General features: G+C 38.2%; 1 protein-coding gene across 7 annotated transcripts in view; it reads left to right on the forward strand.

Moving 5' to 3' along the window:
* The window catches only part of SATB1 (SATB homeobox 1), a 124418-nt gene that overhangs the window by 40197 nt on the left and 58901 nt on the right, over positions 1 to 25320 (forward strand). For all 7 annotated transcript variants that reach the window (XM_056857263.1, XM_056857261.1, XM_056857264.1 and 4 more), the window contains exons 2-5: positions 1338 to 1573; positions 5331 to 5507; positions 6081 to 6207; positions 6942 to 7065. In XM_056857263.1, coding sequence (XP_056713241.1) covers positions 1363 to 1573; positions 5331 to 5507; positions 6081 to 6207; positions 6942 to 7065 — 639 coding nt within the window. In that variant the 5' untranslated portion in view covers positions 1338 to 1362. The remainder of the gene's footprint in view (positions 1 to 1337; positions 1574 to 5330; positions 5508 to 6080; positions 6208 to 6941; positions 7066 to 25320) is intronic.

Raw genomic sequence — 25320 nt, forward strand, 5'->3', positions numbered from 1 at the left:
TTCAGATTAACACAGTTGTTACGAAAGACAAAGCAGCCTATGATTAAACAAGGAACAAATTACAATGGGAAAATACAGCATTGCTACCAAAATGCAGACCTTGTCAGAGCTGGGGGAAAAGCAATACGTTGATAGTGCATTTGAAAGTGCTTGTAATTGGATTAATGCTGCTTTTTCTATGTAACCACCCCATGTTGTAGTGTTCATGTTCAATAATGCAAGTACTGCTTCATAAATGATTGGTCACCTGTTCTTTGTAGCGGGGAAGGCAATGTAGACTGGGAGGGGGGGGGGTCAGAGATAACTATTATAAAACAAGTATCTATCCAAAATACAAATGGATGCTTTACTCCATTTTCAAGACCATATTGCATGTTTGGGGTAGGAGGTGGATAGTTGACAGTACTTACAAGCTATCTGTAATTTGTCCTGAATGTTATCATAGAGCATGATGTGTGTTTTTTAAGTATGGCTTTGGGAGGTGAGGGGAATGAAATTTGGTGATTTCTACTTCAGTATTACACAGAAGTTATACATAGTTTTGTTGTTTGATTTTGCATCTCTGCCATTCTCTAGTTATGCACCACAGACTTTTCTCAGGTGTGAAAAAGTTTCTAAATTTTTAACTGGATCCCCAAGTTGTGATTGTCTAAAGAAACTTTCCATGTTCTCCTTCATATGACTTTTATAAGATGACATAGACCTATTGTTTCAGAGTCTGCTATATAACATGGAAAAAGTGTACCTGCATCATTTTATCTGAAGTTGATTAACATTTCATGTAGAAATATATGCTGATATATATGGTTTTAATAAAAAACACCCACAGACTTGGAAGCTAATGAGGCTTCTTTACTTTTGCCTATGATAAGATACATATACAAGATCTCTTATTACTAATTAATCTGTTGCATATCTAGCTAAAGTTTTTCTGTTCGTTTATTTTCTCTACGGAGTTTAACATAAGATTTCTGTTTATTAACCCCCACCCCCCAAATGAGGAATTTATATCATAAACTTGGAACATACACTTCAGAGATCTTTAGTAATAAGCATACTACTATGTGAAGTCTACTAACCAGTCATTCCTACTAGTCTCACATTTGAATTCTTAAGGCATAAACTGGTCAATTGTTAAATAGCAGGTTAAGAAAACCTTACACATTTCAGTTAATTAAAGAATTAAGTAAATTTTCTGGGAGTGCATTTTTCTGTAAGAGACATTTGATATTATGTGAACATGCTATACAGATGTATTATGTACATATGTAAAGCTGCCTACATAAATCTACGCACGCGTATACAACACACATATATATTTTTTTAAATCATGGCAGGTGATCTTTAGAGGCGGGACTGAGTATGGATCATTTGAACGAGACAACTCAGGGGAAAGAACATTCAGAAATGTCTAACAATGTAAGCGATCCGAAGGGTCCGCCAGCCAAAATTTCCCGCTTGGAGCAGAATGGGAGCCCATTAGGAAGAGGAAGACTTGGAAGTACAGGAGCTAAAATGCAAGGAGTGCCTTTAAAACACTCTGGACACCTGATGAAATCACATACTAGAAAAGGTAATATAATAATTCTAAATATGGAGCATTATTTGAATAATAATAGAGTGTCTTTTAGGAGAAGAAATCTACTTATGAGATTTTGGATAATTTATCTTCCACTATTACATTTTTTTTGTTCTACAAGTATGTCATTCTTAGCACTGATGGAAATGGCCCTTGGAAACTTGAACTGTATGCTTGGGTGGAGCATCTTGCTTTGCAGGGTGGAGTCTTTTATATATATATATATATATATATTGGGAGGGGGGACCTTACCGTTAGCTTTATCTGCCTTGCCAAGACCAGATACCACTACCAGTCAAAGATAACTTGTATTATAATAAAGTTATTCTTTGTATGGCATGAGCAAAACACTATTTTATAGTGTATGAATTAATAATAGCTACTCGAAGCAGCCAAATTTCTACTTTTATTCTTGACAAGGGTCCACATCTGTAACGTCAACAGCAATTCTAAAACATTTGTTAGTTGGCTTCAGGAAAGTGATGCAAAGCTTTTTTTGGTGTTCTGTGGAAAACTCCTTTATGATGACCATTTTTCGCACTTTGTTTCCTTAAGTACAATTCATTACTAAGCAATGAACAACTTGGGTGTCGTATTGTTCAGTGACTGGTTTGCGGTAATTAGACATTCTCACAAGAAAAGGACTCTTTTAGAGCCAGTGACTGATTGTGGTATGTATGTGTGTGCCTCTGTTTGTATTACAAATACTCTAAAATAAATAGTCTTTGAATATAATAATTTAAAACATGATAGGCTATATATAATTTGGCATTTGTTCTAATACTCATTTTTCCCTTCAGTATATATTGCTACATGTTTATAATTCAGATTTCTTTTTGCATTGGCTCAGCTAGTGTAAAATTCAAGCAAGACAATTAAACACACACCGTTAGAAGGCACTGGCATTTCTTTCTGATGCATAACATTTATCATACAATCACTTATTTTTTCCCTTGGATTGGGGAAAACAAAGAATATATTGATCTTGGAATGAACAGACACAGCAGTCCGTATTGTTAGATCTGTATCTATTAAAAATGGAAAACAGCACTTCAGCAAATTCTTTGGCCTCTGCTCATGATTTCCCTATTTATTGATTGTTTGCCAAGAATGTATGCATCTTAAGAAAGTCAGGGTAAGGCATTAAAAATATAATTTATTGCTGCTTTTTAAACAGAGTGCATTAATATTGTACTGTGAAGCACTGGGGCTATATAAAAAGGACTTTCTGACGCCTACAAACATATAAGTTCCATAAATTCCTAAATAGGAGATTTCAGCTGTCTCTGGTATTATGTGATATTTGCACAGCAAACTTTAATGTCAGGACAGTTTTAGACAAGGATTCTACAGACTTCTCTGCTTCTTATGGCAGACGTGCTGTTTACATAGACTCATAAACCTTCAGCAAAACCTCTAACACTGCCTTCAGGTTTAAATCATGCTGTATTTTTAGCATTGAGCACTGACCAGTGCTTCCCCCTTTAATACTAGAAGGTTATAAAGTTGCTGTACTTGGAGGTCTTGCCAAGTAGTTGCAAGTGTGATCAGCTAGCTGGGATTGTGGTCTCCTGTCTAACATTTTTCACATTTAATAGGTGGGCGGTAAGTGACAGCTTGTGCAGATTTAACATGTGTAGTCAGATGATACCTTTTGGGTAGCTGCAGTAGATACTAAAGGCCAATCAAAAGCTACTGCTTCTTTAAGGCGACTTGTATTTGTGTGTGGTAACTTGCAAGGCCTTTCACAAACTGTAGAACAATATAGCTTGCTTTCCCATTACACTATTGAATATAATGGATAATTATCTTGGTGAAGGTGGGGCAAGGTGTTTTAGCTTTGAGGCTGGCTTTGCTTGGTTTTCTAATATAATTTCTTGTTTTGTAGCCAGTAGAAGAAATGAATAGAGAAAGCATGTATATAGCATTGTGTTCCTCAAGTATGGAGCATGTGAATTTGTGTAGTTCTTAGGATTGGGGGTTTAACAGTGATTCCAGGTTTTGTTTTATTTTCTATACCTTATTCTGTTGTGGTAGTGATAGGTCAAATATATAATCAGAGCTTGGATAGAAAATGCTTACAAATGTGTTTTTGAGTGTTTGGCGTTTTGCAGCATTTTCTACTGCTTCATTAATACCAGGGAAGAAGTCGGCAGTTTATGTTACGTTCTTTCTCTAGTCTTTTTTCTTCCTGGTGCATCTCACTATGCGATGCAAAATATTGACAAGCATTTGGGTTTGTGTTTCATGCTGAGCCTATTCAGCAAACTGGAGAGAGTTTGTGCACCGCTCTAAGCAAGCCTAGTTTGCCTTAGTTTGCCAGAGCCTCTTCAGATCACTGAAGATGTAGTTGAAAGATGCACATTAAAGAAAGGTACCTTTTACTTAAATCTTTTTGCAGTGTATAAGAATACAGATCAAACAAAAGGACTCTAGCACAAGCTACTGATGTTATCAAAAACTCACTTTTCTAAGGGGAGTATGCATTATACCTTTTTATAGGATTAGATTAAGCACTGCCTTGTCCATTTACAGAGGCATGAATGTTTTAGGACTCATTGGCAATCCTAGGTGCCTTGTTAAAGTAACCTTTGCCATCATTCATGCTAAAGATCACTGCCCTTCTGGCAGTGTGCCTTAAGACAGCTCCTCTGCAGGTACTTTTTAACCCTTCACTTCCTGTCAGCAAAGGACCCAATCTGTATTACTGAAGACAGTGAGAGTTTCATTGTTGGATTAGTGAGTGGAGGTGTTGTATTTGCATAGCTTCCCCCCTTCCTTTTAAGTCTTCAGTTGTGATTTCATGAGAACAGCTTCTTTATACCACAAGAGTTATTTGAATGATACTGCACGTACAAGGGCCAATCCATCTTTTCTATCTAAATCAAAGAAATGCATGGGACTCTTGCTTTCTAAGATCTGCAAATATTCGAATGTTTTAAAGGCCTAGCTTGTTTCACTGATACTGCTTTAATTCCATTATGATCGGTGAGATGTATGATTCATAAAACTTTTGTTCAACTTAACTACAGAGGGATCTCCACCACTGTAAACAGGGAATTAAACCGTTGTCTTGAAGTTAAGAGTTAAAAAATTTGGCCATATACAGTATGCTGTCTGTGTGTGTGTGTATTGGTGCTCAAATACATATAACAATAACTTGGTTTATTGCAGTAAAAATGAAATTGTTAGTGTGTGTGTTTATATGTTATGTGTAGCCTGATTGTGTTGTGTTTATTTTCAAATAATAAAAGCATTAGGATAGGTTGGGTTTTCTTGCACAGTTTTGTTAATGTGAAATTTGAAGAACAGCCAAACAAAGGTGAAATTTCATAATTAGTAATTTGATATTTTTGGCACAACTAAGAAAGTTTGATTGTAAACCGAATTATGTAGATGGGAGTGCAAGGGCTTACTCTAAAGGCTTCTGCAGTACATATTTAAGTAGTCACACTGCAAGCTCTCATAACAAATCAGATAGGATAGGAACAACCAACCAGATAGGATAGGAACAACCAACATTTCCCCCCTCTGCGATCAACATTATTTCTTGTAAGCAGGTACTGAATTGTAGAGCAGACTATGACCTATAATTATTGCTGTTATAATGTTTTAATACAATTTTGAATGTGATGTATATCTGGCAGGAACCTGTTGGTAGGATTTCAGCTATGGATTTTGTAAAATCAACCTATCCAAAAGAAGTAAATAGTACTGTGCAGATTTTAATCTCCTAACATTATTATTACAGGAACCATGCTTCCAGTATTTTGTGTAGTGGAACATTATGAAAACTCCATAGAGTACGATTGTAAGGAGGAGCATGCAGAATTTGTTTTGGTGAGAAAGGATATGCTATTCAACCAACTGATTGAAATGGCATTGCTGTCCCTTGGATATTCTCATAGCTCTGCTGCCCAAGCAAAAGGTAAATATGTTTTGATAAATTACAAAACAATTGTTGTTTACTTTAAGAGGAGGAGGGACAAGGCATTCCTTGTTTTCAGGAATGCTGCATTGATGTTTATAATATGCAGTAGAATAAAGGGATATTTCACTTTCTTCTTAAATGTGTTTTCCATTAGAACATATTCTGTTCTGTGAACTGTTATTATAGTTAGTATCATTAGTATGCTTTCTAGCTTTAATCTATTGCCACTGATGATGCACAAGAACATATAGAATGCATTTTAGTAAAAGAAGCATTGGGAGAATCAACTTCCTTCTAGGATGGAGGGATTTTTTTTTCTTCTCATTTCTTCTTTGGCTTGTGGATTTTCCCATGTTTTTAATAGTATCCCACAATTGGAAATCCTTTATGGCTTATTAAGTCCACTTATTAACAGTTGCTGTGATAGAAATAATATTCAATTGACTGTGTTATAGCTTAAGAAGAACAATGTATTTTAAAACAACCGCAAAAACAATGGATTCTTTTAAAATTATTGACCTCAATCTTAAAACCCATGTCTTTTGTTTTTTGTTTTTTTGCACTGTGTAGGACTAATTCAGGTTGGGAAATGGAATCCAGTTCCTCTCTCCTACGTGACAGATGCCCCCGATGCTACAGTAGCTGACATGTTGCAAGATGTATATCATGTGGTCACACTGAAAATCCAGTTGCACAGGTATGTCAAGCAGGGTGCTAGCTGCTTAGTAAATTAGAAGTTGTACATGTAATATTGCAAATTTTCAATTCCTGTTGAGTTAAGCATGCAAACCATGAGGTTATACCTGTACTATTTTGTTGCTGCACTTCTTCAGGAAAAAAACAACAAACCTCCACAATAGTGTAGAAACCTTATATCCACATAGCTCCGATTCAGAGCTTTTCTTTTGGTATCTCATTAAAAGTATATTGCATTTTAGTCAATTAAATGATGCATTACAAGAAGGCATTTTACATAAAGTTTACTTAAGAGAAAAATATTTTTGCATATCATGAACAGCACCATCTGTGTGCATTTTGAAAAAGAATGGCTTGTTCACTGTTATTGTTGCAGCCTAGGTTTTTAAATTTCAGTGTAATGTAAAGGGGGGGGGAGACTAATATATTAATTCTTTTCATGATCAGTCGTGAGAAGGCATTACACCTTAAATTGTTTTACCAAGCGCATCAGAGCAGGAAGGTAGAAGTAACATGAAAAAATAGTCGCCACATGCAGCTGATGTATAATTCATGCATCAATACAGCAGATGTGTTGTATAAAGTAATTAACTAATCGGAACAATCAGGAGACTGAGAGCAATCTCCAGATGCATCTGCTTGATGCGCAAAATGAAATCTGTCTGTCTTAAAGGAATGTTCTGCAGCAGAATGCAATCTTGTAATAATCCCTTTTCTAATCTATGTCTCAAATAGTTGCCCTAAACTAGAAGACTTGCCTCCTGAACAGTGGTCTCACACAACAGTACGAAATGCTCTGAAGGACTTACTGAAGGATATGAACCAGAGTTCGTTGGCTAAGGAATGTCCCCTTTCGCAGGTACTTAACATAATATCCAATAAATAATAAAACACTACAGGCAACATTGATTTCAGGTTTCTGTTGACTGTTGCCACTGGGGTTTTTTTTGCCAGAAAACTAATTCACTTGACCACTTGATCAGCTATTAACAGATATTAAATTAATTTTACCCTCTGAAATTATTTGCATTAAAATTATATTGTATGAAGTTGGGCTTTCACTGAGGTTTCTTCTCAAAACTTAGAACTCCTTTAATTGGGCATGTATATGAGTGTGGTTCAAAGATTCTTGACTTTGTCAAGGCTATCAGTGGATCTAAGCATGTGTTAAATACACCAAATTAACTTAAAATGCTAATTCATGAAAGTGAACAGTCGCGTTAGTGTTACTTGTGAAACGATAATGTGTTATACACATCTGTAAAAGAACAACAAAAACTTATTAAAATTTGTAAAACTATCTAATAATTTTTACATTTGTACAATGCTGTTGATCAGGTTCACACATGCTACTTAAAGTGTTTTGAGATTCCCTGCTGCTTTTGTATACACGCATGAAGAACAGAAATTTAATTTTAAATATGCTTGTATACAGTTTTTAAATTCAGTTAGTCATGCAAGAAAGTATATTTACAATTATATTGTAAGTGTCCTGTGTTTTCTGTGTAACGCATTGTGTATTTTTAGTTTTCTACCAACCATTTTTTTCCGTAGAGTTGTATGCGTTTGGGAATGCTTTTTAATCTCTCCTCTCTACAGAGATGTCCCTCTGATCATTGTTAATGAGCATAGTGTACCTCCCTTACCTGATTCATCCTGTTTCAAAACTATAAGCATCTGCTGTGAGCTGTCCCCCTCAGTTTTGCCAGTTTCTTACTGGTGTCTGGTGAAATTGACAAATTCAAGGGAAAGCCTTGTTTCACAGATTGTATTGTTAGGCTTTGAAATGCAATTAGAAGTATCACTATATGTACCATTTGTGGATTCCATACATGCTGTTTTGTAGGGAAATAACATGCTGGTGAAATTTACAAGAATTTCTCTTCATACTGTTAGTCTGGACTGAGTCTAGAGGGGAAAGGATAGTGAAGAAGATGGTGGTTGGAGAACGCAAGTAGGTTAGAAATGGCAGAGGGGGTTACATAGACCGTAACCAACATATCATGATTCACATGTAGTGGCTGGGCAGTATGAGATACCATCTGGGGCAGGCCAGTGGAAGAACTGTCTTATTCCACCATCGCTGGTATCACATGTTCACTAAATTGGCAGAAGACTTATTAAATCAGGTGACAATGCATGCATGATGTCTGGTTTTCCATAATTCATATTAATCTGAATCTGTTTATTTTAGGGCTCTTTTTAATGTACCAACTTTATACCGAATGCTGTACTTAGACTGGAGGCTGGCCTCCTTAAAGGAGAAGCAAAGATATGTCTTGTCACTATTAATTATTGGTTGAAAGTGCATCTTAACCCAATCAGTCTGTTAAGATATCTTCTATCAGCTACTCCGTATCCACAGTGGTCAGCTAGGATAATCCATAAACTTTCTTCAATTGGCATCAATCCTGTGCATTTGATGGACCTAGGGTTGGACAGAGCAAAAGCTATAGTCCACCAATGCTTGTGTGATATGGAGTTTCAGTCAGAGATTGCACAACTTTCTGGGGTGTATAGGGATTTATTATTTTGTGGTGGCAAAGCCATGGCCCCATATCTCTTCAACATCACGTCACCTCAACTGAGATGGGCATTCTCTAGAGCACGATTTGATGCCCTCCCCTCGGCTGTTCTCCTGGGTAGATTTTTAAATCAACCCAGAGAGCTGAGAAAATGCTTTTGTACAATGGGAGTGGAAGAGTCCCTGTTACACATTTCATTACATTGCGAATTTTATTTGGAACTTAGAAGATCCATAATTGAACCATGGTTACAACGATTTGGCCTGTTACATCAATCTATAACTAAAGAGACTTTAATTATTCAATTTCTGCTCGAGGATAAAAAATCCTGCTATATCCTATGATGTAGCTAAATTTTGTGGGAAGGCCATTACCAAAAGGAATGTTCAAAACAAAAAGGGTTATATTATTTGTGATGCATCAGATGATGAGTGATGGGTGAACCAAGGTATAATTTTTTAATTGGTATTTTAATATGTTGATAAATGTATTTTAACTTGTCCTTTTTAGGATATCTTATTCTATTCTCTCTGCTTTCGCTTAATGGTATATATGTACCTGCACTGTTTTGTAATTCTATGCTGGCCATTGGCTGTAACAACAATAAACAAAAAACAAACATATTAATCTGATAATCCTTACAACAACTTTGAACGAAGATCAGAATTGTTGTTCTCGTTTTGCAGAAAGGGGCTGAATGTGAGACTACCTGGCTTGAAAATGTCTAGGGTTACTTGATAGGTCACAATTCCAGAAGGGTAGCCATGTTCTGTGATGTCATGCATCTAACAAACTGGACTGTGGTCCACCAGAATTTATGCTGGAATAAAACCATGTGAGTCTTTAAGGTGCTACAATACCCTGCTTTGTTTTTGATAGGTCCAAACTTAGACAAGATTTAAACAGAGAACTTTCTGGTTTACAGATCAATCTTTTATCCTCTATACTAGGTCTAATATTATTCAAGGCTGGAGTGGTTGAAAAGTGGTTTTATAGATGTTGAATTGCATTTGGGTTGAGTACAGAAGGCTTGTTCGAACATACTTGAAATTAAATTTCATTGGCATAAATGGGTCTTGCTTCCATCTCATATTTGGTGATGATTAAGGTATAAGAATAAAGAATAAATTTTCTCTAGTGCAGGTATACGTATGTTATAAAATAATGCAAATCAAGTCTTTTTGTGTCCTATTAAAATTGTTCTTTTCCTTTTGTAGTCCTAGAAGACTATTAGAAGAAGTTACAGCAGACAAGACATTGATACTTGCCAAACACACTAGTTTAGCAGAGAATTTTTTCTGGATTTACTGATCTTTCATAATTGTATATTGTTGTTGGAAACCATTCTGGCAGTATGCTTGCAAGGCTTACTGTGCAAATATATTCCTTTGGTTTTTGGATTGTCATTATTCTTTAACAGGAAGAGACCTCCTTAGCTTTATATTGCCAAGTGTAAGACTGCCTGGGAGTCCTGCGTTTGTGCTTTGGAACGAAAGAGAAGTAAGAATCATAAGTTTAACTAGTTTGCAAGTATGAGTCCTTTTTGTACTGATTTAAAATAGAGACTACAGATTGTTATAAAATATGAAGCCTGGTCCTGTGCATATTTACTCTGCATATTCTAGTTTGTTCGGTGGAATGTATTTGGAAGCAAGTGTTCATAGAACTGAACACTTTTATTTTATTTGGAGTCAGTGGAAAATAATTCATCAGTTGCTGCTATAACTTACTTACTTTGGCATGTTATAGCAATATAATTGAAGCTTGTCATCAGATGTAGGTATGATGTGTTTGTAAACTGACAGCATAGTCTAGTAGTTAGACTAGGGTCCGGGAGATTTGTCTTTGAATCCTCCTTCTACCAAAGAAGATTGTTGGGTGACCTTGGACCGGGCAGTCTCTCTCAAGCTATCCTGCTTCACAGAGTTGCTATGAGGGTATAATGGAGGAATGTTGTAAGAACATTTGGTTCCTTGTTAGGGAGCGAAGTGGGGCATAAATAAAGTAAATAAGTAAAGTAAACAAAGACCTATTGTTTATCCAAGTTTCTTTCTTACAGCACTATCATTATCCACCATCATTAATTTTAAAATATAATTTTATGTGATACAGAGCTTTAGTTTAAATCCCCTTGTGAGTATTGAAACCAAGAGTCAGACCATAGGACAAGTTTTCTTGCTTAACCCATAAGAAACCTGGTTTTGTATGAATGATGTTACTTGTGTTGCTAGTTAGAGCGCAAAGAGGAATAATGTTGCATTGGGCAAAATTAATGTATTCTGAATTAAGGTTGTAGCCTTCTCGAATTATCCTGTGCTCTAGCTTTAGCACTGTCATCCCTAAGCAGAGTTGCACTTTCTAAGCCCATTGATTTAGGGATTTAGAAGGGCAAAGCTCTGCTTAAGCTGATACTGTAAAGGAGGAGGAAGGAAGTATCTGACTATGCATGAAATGGATGTGCTTTGTAGCAAAATTATTTTGTTTTGTAGCAAAATTAATTTTGGCTATTGTAATTCAAGCAATTTAAAAACTATCTAGAGATGAAATTTAGGACTTCATATGAATTTCGTAAATCTGAATTTACAGATTTTTTTTTTTTTTTTTTTTTTTTTGTAGGGAGCATTTTATTATTTGTTTTTCCTAAAAACTGCTAGGGGTTTTTAAAAAATCTCTTAAACATACTGGTGTGTGATTTTACCTTTAGAAATAAGGCCCCTTTAAAAAAATCAATTTCAGGATGCACAATTTCCCTGCATGGAGAAAAATTACCAATTAATGCCTAGCATTTACTTCGTGAAAACATGCAGTGATTATTTGTTTATGGCTATATATTTTGAAGTGAAGACATAATCGCTGGATGTTTTCATGAAGTGCAAGGCATTAGTTTGTAACTTTTCACTATGCATGGAAAATGTGTCCAGAAACTATTTTTTTTTAATATCGCCTGTGTGTGTATGTGTTTAAATTAAGGAGAAACCTCTATGATTATGACTAGGATTTCCAGGAATTTTCCAGTATACATCCACTGGAAAATATGCAGCGTCTGTGCAAAATGCCTTGCCTCCAGGGCAGATTTCTCTAGTGTAACAAGCACTGTGTTTACAAATGCATTGTTTGAACAATGGAGTCAAAAATACTTCTAAAATCCAAGGTGGTTGCTCTTAGCTCCATTAATAGAGCACATGATTGATGACCAAACATGAGAAGTATAAAAAGTTGGGTACAAATATTTGATGCATATTGGGTACTACTTAGGAGAAAAATGCGTACACAGGTAGGGCTTCTTTAATTTATACATTGGCACCCATTGGCCTCCATGGGTGGGAGGTATAAAGCTTTCATGATACAGCCCACTCGTTCTTCCTTTTAAAGGATAATTCGCGTGCATTGAAAAAAGTGTTATGTATTTCTCATAGTACTTTAAGTTACAAGACAGGAATGTGTCTTGTACAGATTAATACTCTTGTAAGCATAAATATTTAGGGAAGCAAGAAGAGCATCTGTCACTAACAGAAGGATCTCTCTTGTTCTGTAGCATGACATTCTTGGTCATGCTATTGGTACCAACGGTCTTAATCTTCCTCTCTATATTTTCAAATACTGATTTCCTGCCTCTTGATGGTGTGTTATTAATTGACACCACTTTGAACTTGAAGAATGATTAGTCCCCGCCCTGCCCTTTACATCGGCTTTTTCTAGCATTGACCGTATACAGCATGGTAGCTGAGATATGTATTAAAAAAAAATATGTGACTCAAATTGGATTCATCTTAAGTAAATTCTAATAAATGTCTAATAAGTTTATGTCCCCACCCCATCTCTACTCTGTTGTCCTGTGAGAAATGCAATTGATAGGGTGCAACAATGACTTTTCTCTTGCCCTTGATACGTAACACTCGGTTTACTGGGCCATTAGATGACACTTGCCTGAGGGCTGGAATAGGTAATTGCTGATTTTGTTGTCAGACAGGTCTAAGGCCTGATGTTTCACATCCCTGAAAGCTTTTAAAGAAGGAACTTTATTTCATTAGAAAAAATCAAATTGTTTTTCAGAGCTGCATACTGCATTTGCCTCCAGCTCTAGAAAGGCTAGTGATATCATTAAATTGCAGTGCATTTTTATGCACAATAAGTCTATTTTTCTATCACTTTATAAGTGCAGATACACTTCAGGGGTTTCCCCCCTCCTTAAAAATCTTAAGACAGTTTCATAATCTTACTGAAGAACTGACTAGCTGTTAAACATTTTCTAAAATTGATTTTAAGAAAATATCAAGATATAAATTGGCTTAGCTTCACAGGCTGATAAGTATTAAAGATCTGTGTTGCGTGTTGTCCTGTATGATGGGAGATAGTGTGTGAAGAGATGCTTCCTGTTGAGTCAGGGTTCCTTCTAATATTAAATTACTGCTTATAGTGAGAGGGGTTCAGAAAATGAGCCATTATGAGCATATGACCAAGTCCTGCTGAACAGTGGATTCATGTCATAATGTCTTGGTTCAATAGCAGTACCATCCACCAAGCCCTTTGGATATGGTGTTTCTGGGCCACCTGTCAGGAACTCGGTTTCCCTTCCTCTCAGCAATGGACGCTTCACAGAAACATTCAAACTTTAAAGATGAGGGTTCTGCTGAAGCCCTCCCCCCACATTCCTTACCTGCTACCTTGAAACTCATTTAAAACATTTTTTGTGTGTGAAATCAAATTATAGTTTACTAAAGACATTTTTTTAAAACACTGGTCTTTTAAGCAGGCCATGGTTGAGACTGCATTAGAACATGACTGTATAACACATAAACAAAGTTATATTATAGAAAATGCTTCATTTTAATCTGCTAATGTCACACTTTTGCAAGAGTTAAGTCAACCTGAACATCTATAGAATAAGGGCATGAATACAACATGCAAGCTTGTGCTAACAGAGATGTCATCAGTAGCAACAGGAAAAGCACAGAACCTTGAGGGCCTCAATTCAGGTTCTGGCAGTTTTGTACAACAAATCTATTTGTACAATAATTTCTGTTAAACGTCTACTTGTACTACTGCTCTGTGTGCATTAATTTGCTATTTGTTGTTAATTTCTAAAACTTTGTTTCCATTTTATGTGGGAACATTTAAAATGATGTTTGTCAGTTTTCTCAATATTGTTGTCCAGCTGATCTGGAAGGCTGTTACTGTGTAATTTTTTTAAAAGTTAATTGTAGACTAAGTGAACCATAGAGGCATGAGGTACACTAGCTGTAACTGAAACTGGAGTATATCAGCTAGTCATGAAGAATACTTTTAAGGTCTGGTACATACTGTATTTTTTGCTCCATAGGACTCACCTGACCATAAGACTCACCTAGTTTTTAGAGGAGGAAAACAAGAAAAAATCTTGTTTTCCTCCTCTAAAAACTTGTCTTATGGAGTGAATGCCGGCTGGGCGCGTGCTTGTCAGGACGGCGCGAGCCGGCGTTCCCCGCCCCAACGGCCAGCTGGGAGGCGGGCGGGGCCGCACAGAGCCACGCGTGCACGTCGGGATGGCGCGAGCCTGCGTTCCCCGCCCGGACGGCCAGCTGGGAGGCGGGCCGCACAGAGACGCACAGACATTTCCCCTCACTTTTGAGGAGGAAAAAAGTGTGTCTTATGGAGCGAAAAATACGGTATATGTAGGTATAATATTTAAAAAATGCTAAGGAAGTATATTCAGTATTCAGACATTAATTGAACTGCAGTTAAAGAGCAGTATGCCAGGCCCGCTTGTACAGGCCTCGAGCGGTCATCTGGCCCCTGGTTTCTTGCCTGCTTTTTCTTAGACAGAGAGTGATGTAGGAATAATTCAAGTTCTCTGTGTTTTGTGTTATCCTGGTTAATGGGAGGAAAACAAAGGTGGGATTAAAGCCTGATTTAGAATCCCAGGTTGGTGAGGAAAAAACTAATTCTGGTTAAGCCATGAGCCTGTATTCTCATGTCATGGGTAACTTAAATCTAAAGTATCATTCTTTCAACACATTCTGTGGTGCAGAGAGAGGAGCCAGGTATGCATACAAGGCCAGCAGAAGCTCAGTTTATACACATTTTTGTTTATCCCTTCATTAAATAGGACATCTGAGTGCAGCCTACTTTAGCTATAGTAACTGTTCCGTATGTGGCTGCACACATTTGACTACATTTGATGCTACTACATTTCCTATCGCATAAGGTTTGTCATACATCTACCACTCCAATGAAAAATGGGTTGTTCTACTTTGAGCTCATTGCTTCCCTCATAATTATCTTCCTCTTGTAAACACTTCTGACATTCCTGAAATATCAAGGTATCTTATATAGTAATTTATAATAGAAATGGTTGATAGATGGCTTCATTAAAAACCTTATACAATGGTATAAACACACCATTCTGGCTCCCTGTAAATCAGTCTTGAATACTTAACACTCCTTGTCTGGAGCAATTGCTCTCCTCCTTTCCTTGTTTGCTCTAACCATGGTTTAGCATTTTATGCGTATCATTGCTTCCTATGGTTAATGCTAATCAGGGCTTCCCTTTTAAAAGAGTTTGAAGTGGATTTACAGAGTGTGGTTAAGAAGAAGTGGAAATCCTGACTTGGGCTCCCAGTTTTGGGAACAGTGATTTTCAGGGAGTCAGAATGTTATGTTTGCACACAAGGTTTTTTTTCTTGTATGTATGACTTTCAATTGAACTGAACTACCAGGCATCTTCAAGGAGAATTGTTTTATTTGTTTTATATAGTTTATCCTGCTTCTCAGCAAAATAACAAAACATACATCAAAAAGAATAAAACCCAGAGAATAATAAAACCATCTTGAACTCAGAGGATTAAAACGATTGGGAAATTTCTGCTGATGGAACGGATTTCCTTCAGCAGAATGCAATTTGCTCTTCTCTCTTGTGCTTCAGCCCCAAACGGTGAAATGCTGCACCTTAGGGACAAGGGAACAGCATGGAAGGGGAGTCATAGGTCTTCAGCAGGAGAGGTGAATCAGCAAAAATTGCCTCTCTCTTCTGACCATGAAAATATGCTGTATGATTGAAGCTCTAACTGTAGACAAGCCAAATCAGCTGAAAGTCTGGGAGTTAACAAACATGTCTTGCCCAGTTTCAGTGCATTTGATGGGTTTTGAACAGCAGTCATTGGGGGTGGAGTAATTTGGGTTTATTTATTTATGGTTTTCATTTGTAATTCTTTAATTATTACTTGAAAGCCACCTTGAGCCAAGAGGAAAGATTGGGTATAAATATACATCAATAAATAAAGCTCAGTAAGCTCAATGCCAGTTGAATCCCGAGAATTCCACAACTGGGACACCACAAGAGAAAATGTGTAGATAGTGGAACTCCTTCCCACAGCTAGTGAATGCAATGCTTATGTATGAGTGTATATGAAGTCTTGGCATTTCAGGAGGACTGCATATGTAAAAGAGAGGCAACATAGTCAATGTGTGTGTAAAGTGCCATCAAGTCACAGTCAACTTATGGCAACCCCTTATGGGGTTTTCGAGGAAAGAGACCAACAGAGGTGGTTTGCCATTTCATTCCTCTGCATAGCACCTTGGTATTCCTCAATAATGAAGCAATACATTTTCCCCTGTAGTAGTAGATGTATGACAGAAGCAGTACATGATTAGGATACTTCTCAAGGTTAGGTAAGTCAAGTGGGAATAGCTTGGTAAGGTATGGCATCATCATAGCTAAATTAATGTTCCTTATACAGAGGTTGAGGCTTTTATTGCTTCTTAATGTTCTATCTATGCATCTTATATTTATAGAAGCTCCTGTCTATGAACTGTTGCTTTTTTTCTTAATTTAATAATATTTCATCATCATGCAACTAAGAAACTTCAAAACATTATCCAGGCTATTGAAAGAGTTTTATTGTAGAATGCTTTTACAAACAATATGAAAAATTTTGATGTAATAGCCTTGCGTTGCTGTGCTGTCTAGCCTTAAACCTCACTGGCGATTGAAGTGAGGCATGGGTTCATATATCTAGGCTTAGAATGTGTTCAGCATGATTGTATGATTCTATTAAGATGCATATATGACAGTTTAACATACAGTAATCCCCGTGGCGCAGAGTGGTAAGCTACAGTTCTGCAGTCCAAGCTCTGCTCATGACCTGAGTTCGATCCCAACAGAAGTTGGTTTCAGGTAGCCGGCTCAAGGTTGACTCAGCCTTCCATCCTTCCGAGGTCGGTAAAATGAGTACCCAGCTTGCTGGGGGTAAAGGGAAGATTATTTATAGTCTGCTTTTCTCACTGGGACTCAAGGAAGATTACACAGTGTGCCAATACAACCAACAAAATAGGTTAAATGATGCAAAATTACACAATAGGATCCAACCCACAGTTGGTGACTGCAGTCCCCAATAACTTATCCCAGTAACTTTGAGAAGCCTTTTGTACAGTGCATCCCTAATGCCTGTGTAGAAAAGCCCTCTTGAATAATTCAATTTTGCAAAATTTGTGGAAAGCCAGGAGAGTGGGAGCCTTCCTGACCTCCTCAGGCAGGCCATTCCACAAGGTGAGGGCCACAATGGAGAAGGCACATGTATGGTAGTTGTTGATTTTGTCCATTTGCAGGTTGGGACCTGCAGAAGGCCCTGCTTTGATGAGCGAAGCTGTTGTAGCAGAGTGTAGGAGGAGAGATGGTCTTTCAGATGTGAGGGTCCAAGGTCATGAAGGTCGTTTTGATAGTACTTTACATTGAGCCTGGTAACTGATGGACAGCCTGAGTGCAATGCTCCATCTAGCTCCTGATAATAGCCAAGCTGTTGCATTCTGAACCAGCTGGAGTTTCCAGATTGATTTTGAGGGGAGACCAATGTATAGTGCATTACAGTAGTCTAGTCTCTATGTCACCATGGCATAGATCCTAGTGGCCAGATCAGCCTTCTCAAGGTAAGGGGGCATTTTCTTTAGCTAGGCTGAGTTGGAAGAAAGCCTTTTTTGCAACTGCATTAAGTTGCTTCTCCAGTTGGGTCCAGGATAACCCCAGGGCTCTTAACTGAGTCAGCAAAGGTCAGCTGAACCCCATAGAACATGGGGAGCATAATATCCCTCAAGACCTCTGCCTTCCCAACAAGCATTACCTCAGTCTTTCCAGGGTTTCATTTCAATTTGTTCACTCTTAGCTGTTTCAATTTGTTCGCTCTTAGCCACTCTTAGCAGCCAGGCAGCAATTTAGGATCTCTGCTGCTTCACCAGGAGATTTGGATAAGGATATATGTAGCTGTGTATCATCTGCATATTGATGATAGCCAACACCAAACCTACGAATGATTTGGTCTAAGGGCTTTACATAAAGATTGAAGAGGAAAGCCAGCAGAGCCATCTCCATCCCATAGTCCGGTTTGAAATCAGACTGGAAAGGGTCTAGACTAGAGCATATGAGTTTTTACAGACCTGGCATTTGTAGCATGCTATGAAGCACTGATACTTGAGTTAGATCAAGGGGGAAATGTGCATTGCAGAACAGACATTGCTACCACTTTTTGGTGTTGACAATGCTCTTCTGAAGTGATTTATGTATTCTTGGTTAATTTTTATTGACTGATAGTTTAATGTATCTTTTTATACTTTGTAATGCTAAGAGTCAGAGTAAAGGAAAACATAGTTCCTTGTATCAGGTTCCTCATATGAGAAAAGCTGGAGAGCGATTTTGGACAATATACTACATAAAACGTCAACAGAAGTTGAATTAGATATGTTGCTTAGTAGTTGGAAGACAAGAAACCGTGCTCTCATCTATACCTCTCTTAAAGTGCCAAGTTACATCCTTCTAAATTCACTGAAACTCTACTTAGGATGGCACTGTTAGACAGCTAAATGCAGTAATTTTCAAAACAGGCAAATAGTGTAGGCAAACTGTTTTGGTTCATTCGAATAGATACAAACACAACAGTAGTTCAATATCTTCCTGATATAAAAGTAGCTACACCTTCTGTCTGGTTTACAAGGGGTGGGTTTGAGGTGTGTCCAGAGTGGACTTGGCTTGTGTATACTTAGAGTGAAAGCAGCCATTACTTTTTCATTCCAGCAGTGTTTGGTGGTTCCTGTTCTCCATTTGAAGACTGTAGACTTAGGAGGCTTTTCCATCATGACCAACATCATCTCCTGCCAGTTCATTCAAATTAGTTTCCTTACCAAGCAGCTGGAAAATAGCCAATATATAAAAAAAATTGAAATCGGTGAAGGGAAGCCAGACATTGCGGTTCTATCAGCCAAACCTTGTTTCCACGTAGACTGATAGAAAGCATTATTTAAGCTAGAATGATGAAATGTTTTTATAAAACATGTCTATGTCGACTTTCCCCCTTTGTAGGGTCCCCAAGGTGGTGAACATCAAAACATTAAATCATTTCAACAATAAAACAGCATTTAAAATAAAATACATGTTTTATTGAATTGTTTATTTTATATATAAACACAATAAAGGAGGATGGCTGATAACAGTTACTGGGGGTGTGCAACCCCTTCCTAAAGTTCACTAAGGGAGAGTCTGCTTCTGATAGAGAAGGAAGACTTTTCTGTGATGGGTAAAGTCTATTAGTAGAAAGGAATCTTTGGATCCAACATCATGACTTCTTCTGAGGCTACCTAGCTTTTCTTCTAGAAAACTCTGAACTACCGGTAATCAAGATGTCTGATGTTGGTGAGTTTGAGGATGGCTCCAAAAATGTCATACCAATCCTGGAAGATTGAAGCCTTTTTCTAACCTCTTTTCTAGTTTTTGTATTATCTTAGAACTTCTAATCTATGGGCTGTTCTTGCATGGGGACTGCCTGGAGCAGCACCTCATGAGGTCCAAGGGGTACTGGTAGAAGGAAATAGTTAATTTAGCATTAGTGCTTATCTTGTAGCCCTGTGCATGCTCAGACCCTCTGTCCACTTGCACATGTACAGTTTGGATCTTGGCCATTGCAATTAATTGCATCACCTTGCAGCCATATGCTGGTGTTTCAGTACATCTGGGCCCTTAATTATTAGAGATTTGGCAGGGATGTGAAATTCTCAAAATCAATAGATTTATATTAACAGATTCTCCAAGATTCTCATGGAGCCGAAGGATGCATAAGAAAAAAATGAAGAGTGATTCAGACAGCCTCAAAGGTTTTCTGGAATTCCAAAGCATTTCCTAAATGAGACCTAAAAAGTTTTTCTTAGTAACCTTAAGTAGCCATGTCGTGAGGTGACTGTGGTAGTCCCATGCCACTCAGGTAGAGACAGAAAGGGACTGTCTCTGTAATAAAGAATACCTTTTTCACCTAACCCACCAAATCTGTTTACCTTTTTCTAGAGCAGTAAGGGACCGGACCAGGGAGAAGTGTTTTTGGCGACATGTTGGGTTGGGTGTGATTTAGAGTTCATGAGTACCTAATCAGAGAAAAAAAAATCCTTTTAGTAAATTGCTGTCATGGTGAAATTTCCTCGTTTTTCCAGGAACTTTGCTTGGGGTGGGAGGGAGAAATACGGAGAAACACAATGAGAGTGAACCCTTCTAACTCACATTAACACAGTGACAGGCAGCACTCCAAAGTAATTCTTGTGATACTTTGGATTTCTTAAAGTTACGGCACTCCCCCCCCCCCAAATCAACTGCTTCCTCCTAGTAACAGTAATATCATAATGTAGCCAAGTAGATTTGAATTGAGGAACAAAACAAAGTAAAGCAACAAAAACACTTTGTGTGTGTGTGCTCGCTAAAAGCATTTGCTCTAGAATACATGCAAACATGTATGTGAGTATTGTCGAAGGCTTTCACGGTCAGAGTTCATTGGTTCTCGTAGGTTATCCGGGCTGTGTAACCGTGGTCTTGGTATTTTCTTTCCTGACGTTTTGCCAGTAGCTGTGGCCGGCATCTTCAGAGGAGTAACACTGAAGGAGAGACACTGTCCTTCAGTGTTACTCCTCTGAAGATGCCGGCCACAGCTGCTGGCGAAACGTCAGGAAAGAAAATACCAAAACCACGGTTACACAGCCAGGATAACCTACGAGAACCAATGTATGTGAGTGCTTTTCCTTTTGATTATAGGACTGAAATCAGTTTACAAACTTTAAACTCATAACCAACTTAAAATCACAATGTAATTACCCCAAATCCTAGTACATCAATATAACTACTCATGCCCTTTTTATTAGGGAGCTCAAACTGGCATCCAGGTTCTTCCTGAATCAACATCAAAGGCTTGCTTCAACATGTGCAAAAATGCTCAAGAACCAATGTCTGATTTTAGAGGAAAGATACCGCACAACACCCCCACCAAAAAACCCTGTTGAACTGATTCCCAGTCGAACAGCCTTGTAGGCGGCTCAGCCCCAGCCAAGTTGCCATTTTGGGAGGTGGTAACGATTCAAAGCACTAGGGAGGCAGATGGCAGCAGCTAAGGTCCAGAAGATCTAGGATCAGTTGCAAGTCTGGGTACAAATACCCTCCCCCCCCCACCTTGCAAGTGAGGAAACAAGAGTTATGCAGATGCAACTATAGGAGCTGCCTGTCTGCAGGCCAACCCAGCAAGCAGCCTCTCCCTTCTCAGTCTCATGTTCCAGGTGTTTATACAGCACAGCTAGAGCTCTGCAGGTAGAATTAGAGGGCTGACAGTCCGCAGGCAAAGATGGTAGATAATCTGTGCCAAACTGCAGGTTATGTTAGATGCATGATTACACCTACCATTGATTATTTAACTGCTCAGTGCAGCTGGGAGACAGCACTGACTTGAGACCATGGCCCTCAGAAAAGGGGCTGTAAACCTTTTCTCTCCCATGCTGTTTTCCTGATAGAAGGTACTGGGAAACAATGCAGGAGAAATCTCATGTTCCCAATCTATTGAGCTTCCCCCTCAAAGCTGTTTTCAGCATCAGAAGTATTGGAAGTTCTGATCATGGTCATGTAATTAAAGAGAGAGGCTATAACCTTTTGCTCTAATACACTGGTTTTCAAACGGAATGGTGTCCTTGTGTACCCTAGGTGATCCTTTACCAGTGTAATCCATAGTCTACAATATAAAGTGAAGATGCCTGCACCATTCTGAATTTTGTAGTTTGACTCTTCAGCCCTGTTCAGTTTTTAAGCATTCCCTTTCAAGTCAGGGACAATTCACGCACTTTTAAATATATATCAAATCAAACATATTGTTGTCACTGGTTTTGAATTGATGGGCTATGAATAATTTCTGTGAATATGCTCCCTGCATGCCAAGGTGCTGGTTATCCTTGTTTTGTATAGGGCAACTTTTGAAAACTTAATTCTTATACCCTGTTAACTTTATGCCAGTTCAAATTTGGCTTATAAGCTGCAGATAAGTTTATGTAGATCAAGGACACTGAGGATTGAAGCTTCAAACACAAAGTGAGGGAGTGGACTTAGTGACTTAGTGATTCTGGGGCCCTTGGCAAAAGTCATAGAATCATAGAGTTGGAAGGGGCCATGCAGCCATCTAGTCCAACCCCCTGCTTAGTGCGGGATCAGTCTAGAGCATATCTGACAAGTGTTTATCCAGCCGCTGCTTGAAGAATCCTGGAGAGGGGGAGCTCACCATCTCCCTAGGTAGCAGATGCCACTACTGAACTATTTCTATTGTAAAAAATTTTTTCCTAATGTCCAGCTAGTACATTTTCACCCACAATTTAAACCCATTATTGTGAGTCCTATCCTCTGCTGCCAACAGGAACAATTCCCTACCCTTCTCTAAGTGACATCCCTTCAGATGCTTACAGAGAGCAATCATGTCCCCCTTCAACCTTCTCTTTTCCAGACTGAACACTCTCAAGTCCCTAAGCCTTTCTTTGTAGTACTTAGTCTCCAGGCCCCTGATCATCCTTGTCACACTCCTCTGCACCTGCTCCATTCTCTCCACATCCTTTTTGTAGTCCAGTATGGGGCCTCAGAATCACTTCCCCCTCTCTGCCACCAGGGCTAAGCAAGGGGGCAGCCCTCCTCCTACGGAAGGCAGGCAGGAGCCACTGCTGGAAGCCTGCTTCCTGAGCCCCAGACAGGGCAGGCACGGGCAGTGATTTTAGGAGCTGTTCTTTTCTCCCTACTAGGGAAGGTGGCCCCTTGGGCAGATGAGCATACCAGTGCAGGGCCTACAGTAGCTGCCATTGTTGCCCATTGGCTAAGACCCCCATCCACAGGTCAGAGGAGAAGATCTTCCCATCCGTGTTCATCATCACAGCTTGTCCCTGACACTGTACATCAATGACTTACATTTTGGTGTGGGATACGCAGAGACAAAATAAAAGCACCCCTTCCCTGTGTTACTTTTTACTTCCAAAGGGTTATCTATGAATTAAGATGTCTGGCAGATGAAGCCTAAGGGGTAGGTCTGTTTCAGTATTTATCTATTAAAACTCAATGGGGCATTGCAGTTTAAAAATGCAGAAATATCAACTGCCCCCTAATTCAGGTGTAGTTTTGGAAGACTCTTCTTAAAAGTTTGTCTCAGACTTGATCATAAACTTGTGAAACCTAGCTCATGTAAAGATTGGGCATTTCCTGTTGTCAGAACTACCTTTGCTGCTAACAAAACAGGCAACAGTTGTGTCCAGGGGGACTTCTTATCAATTATGTTTGGTAAGCCATCTGTGACTATCCTCTGAAATGGGGATCTACCAGCCATAATGTATACCTTTTGTAACCTCATGGATCAGTGACTAATCCACTCTGCGTTGGGCTTTGATGAACATTTCGCTTGCAGCAAATGTTGCTTCCCATCTCCTGAATGTGAAGGGAGGCTGAGTCAAAGATATTTTGCCACAGCTGCACTTGTTGTCTGTTGACTTCTGTATTCAGTTTAAGGCACTGTTTTTAATTTTATAAGTCCTTCACTGTTTGTGCCTCACATATCATGGAAAGGTAGTCTTCAACAATAAATTGTGCTTTCCCTCTCCTACTATATATTGCCTTTTTCTGAAGGAGCCCTTCTAAAGATTTCTATAATGAAAAGGGCAAGAAAAATAACTCATTGGAGCAGGCCTTTCACTGTTGTGGCACTAATGTTTTAAAATACAGTTTCCCTTACTTTTTGTTCTCCTCTAGAAAGATTGGGAAGGCAGTTGAGGATACACAATTTTATCTCTTCAGCTCTGAATTATTTTAGTTTGGGCTGTTTTAGTTCTACTTGATCACCTATATGTTTTAGAACTCATCGTTTTAAGATACTAGTATTATGCAGTAATTTATTTTTGCTTAATTTTTTTTAAGCATGGCACAATATGTTCATTTTTACTACTGCCTAGCATCAAATTAAGTCTTCAATTAATCAATAGGGCTTTTCATTGCAACTGCAATTTTTAAAAAGTGTCTACCTTAATTTTATTTGGAGATTGGGTTGGAAAATTGTTGTTTGGGTGTTTACTAAGATAATTTAATACACGATTAATACACAGCTGGAGGTTACCCTCCAAGGTATAAAGAAGAATGTAACATGTAAGGCTAACATGAGCAGCTTAAAGTTGCATCTTAAGGAGAGTTTTATGTTTTTAAGTCCATTGGGTTTAAAAGGGCGTTGCTTAGGATGGCACTCTTTGTTTTGTTTTGTTTCACCGCATGCGTGATGCTGAAATACGTTGTGGTTTCTCAGTGAGGACACTCATCTCAGAATTGGCTATGGTAACTTGTGAATTAGGCTGCCTTCATCCCTGTGATTATTTATTTATTTCTGCAAAGGGGATAAATTGAGAATTTATAGATGTGGGAACAGGGTTTATTGGGGAGGGGGAAGAAAAGGAACCAATAGTTTTGACAGATTGTTCAGTAAACGCACCTTTTATTGAGAATTATAAAAAGGTGCTTAACACTGCAGTGTCATTAATATGGTACATTAAAAGGTTACTGTCAAGATAATGTTTCAGTTTTCAAAATTGACTGTAAGGGTTTATGGGCAGCACTCTTAATATTCTGCTGAGAAGATAAGGTATCTTTTAACTTGCCACTTGACAAAATCATTATGTTGTTACAGGGCTTCTCTTGGAGAGCTTGATTAATGTTAAAGCATAAATAAAACCTTATTTGAAAATAAAAGGAAAATTAGACTTGAACTGCTTGTGGCAAGCCTAATTTAACCGATGCTGACTTATGTGCAAGGTGATGGTGTGGAAATAGTGTTAGAGCAGTGTAAAATTAACCTTGTTTAATTCTTTCAATGTCTTCCTTCAAGAGCATGCCATTTAAAAACCACATTTTACAATGAGCTGAGTAAAAAAACAATTCCTTAGTTGAAATTTAATTAGCATTCATAATCTAGATACCATGTTTTGGGGTATTTGTGAGATCTCCATTTTGAAAAAAAATGTTCTTAACTCTTAAGAATGCATTTGCAACACACAGATGGGAAGAAAGAAGAGAGACTGTTTAGCAAGCTCTATGTGTAAAAGGAATATTGCATCTTGCACACTCCTGATTACCCTGTATAAACAGTTTTTGACATCTGTCTTTATAGTTTTTGAGGAGAGGAAGACTTTGTTAAAAGAACCATTTTTGTCTCGCAGTCACCGTTTCAGTCTTGCTTTACCTGTATTATGAAAGCAGATGGTCTGCATGTCTTTTGAATATTTATAACTATCAAAAACAATCTCTTGCTATTCACCCT

This window comes from Euleptes europaea, chromosome 11, assembly GCF_029931775.1.
Source record: "Euleptes europaea isolate rEulEur1 chromosome 11, rEulEur1.hap1, whole genome shotgun sequence".
Taxonomy (NCBI): Eukaryota; Metazoa; Chordata; class Lepidosauria; order Squamata; family Sphaerodactylidae; genus Euleptes; species Euleptes europaea.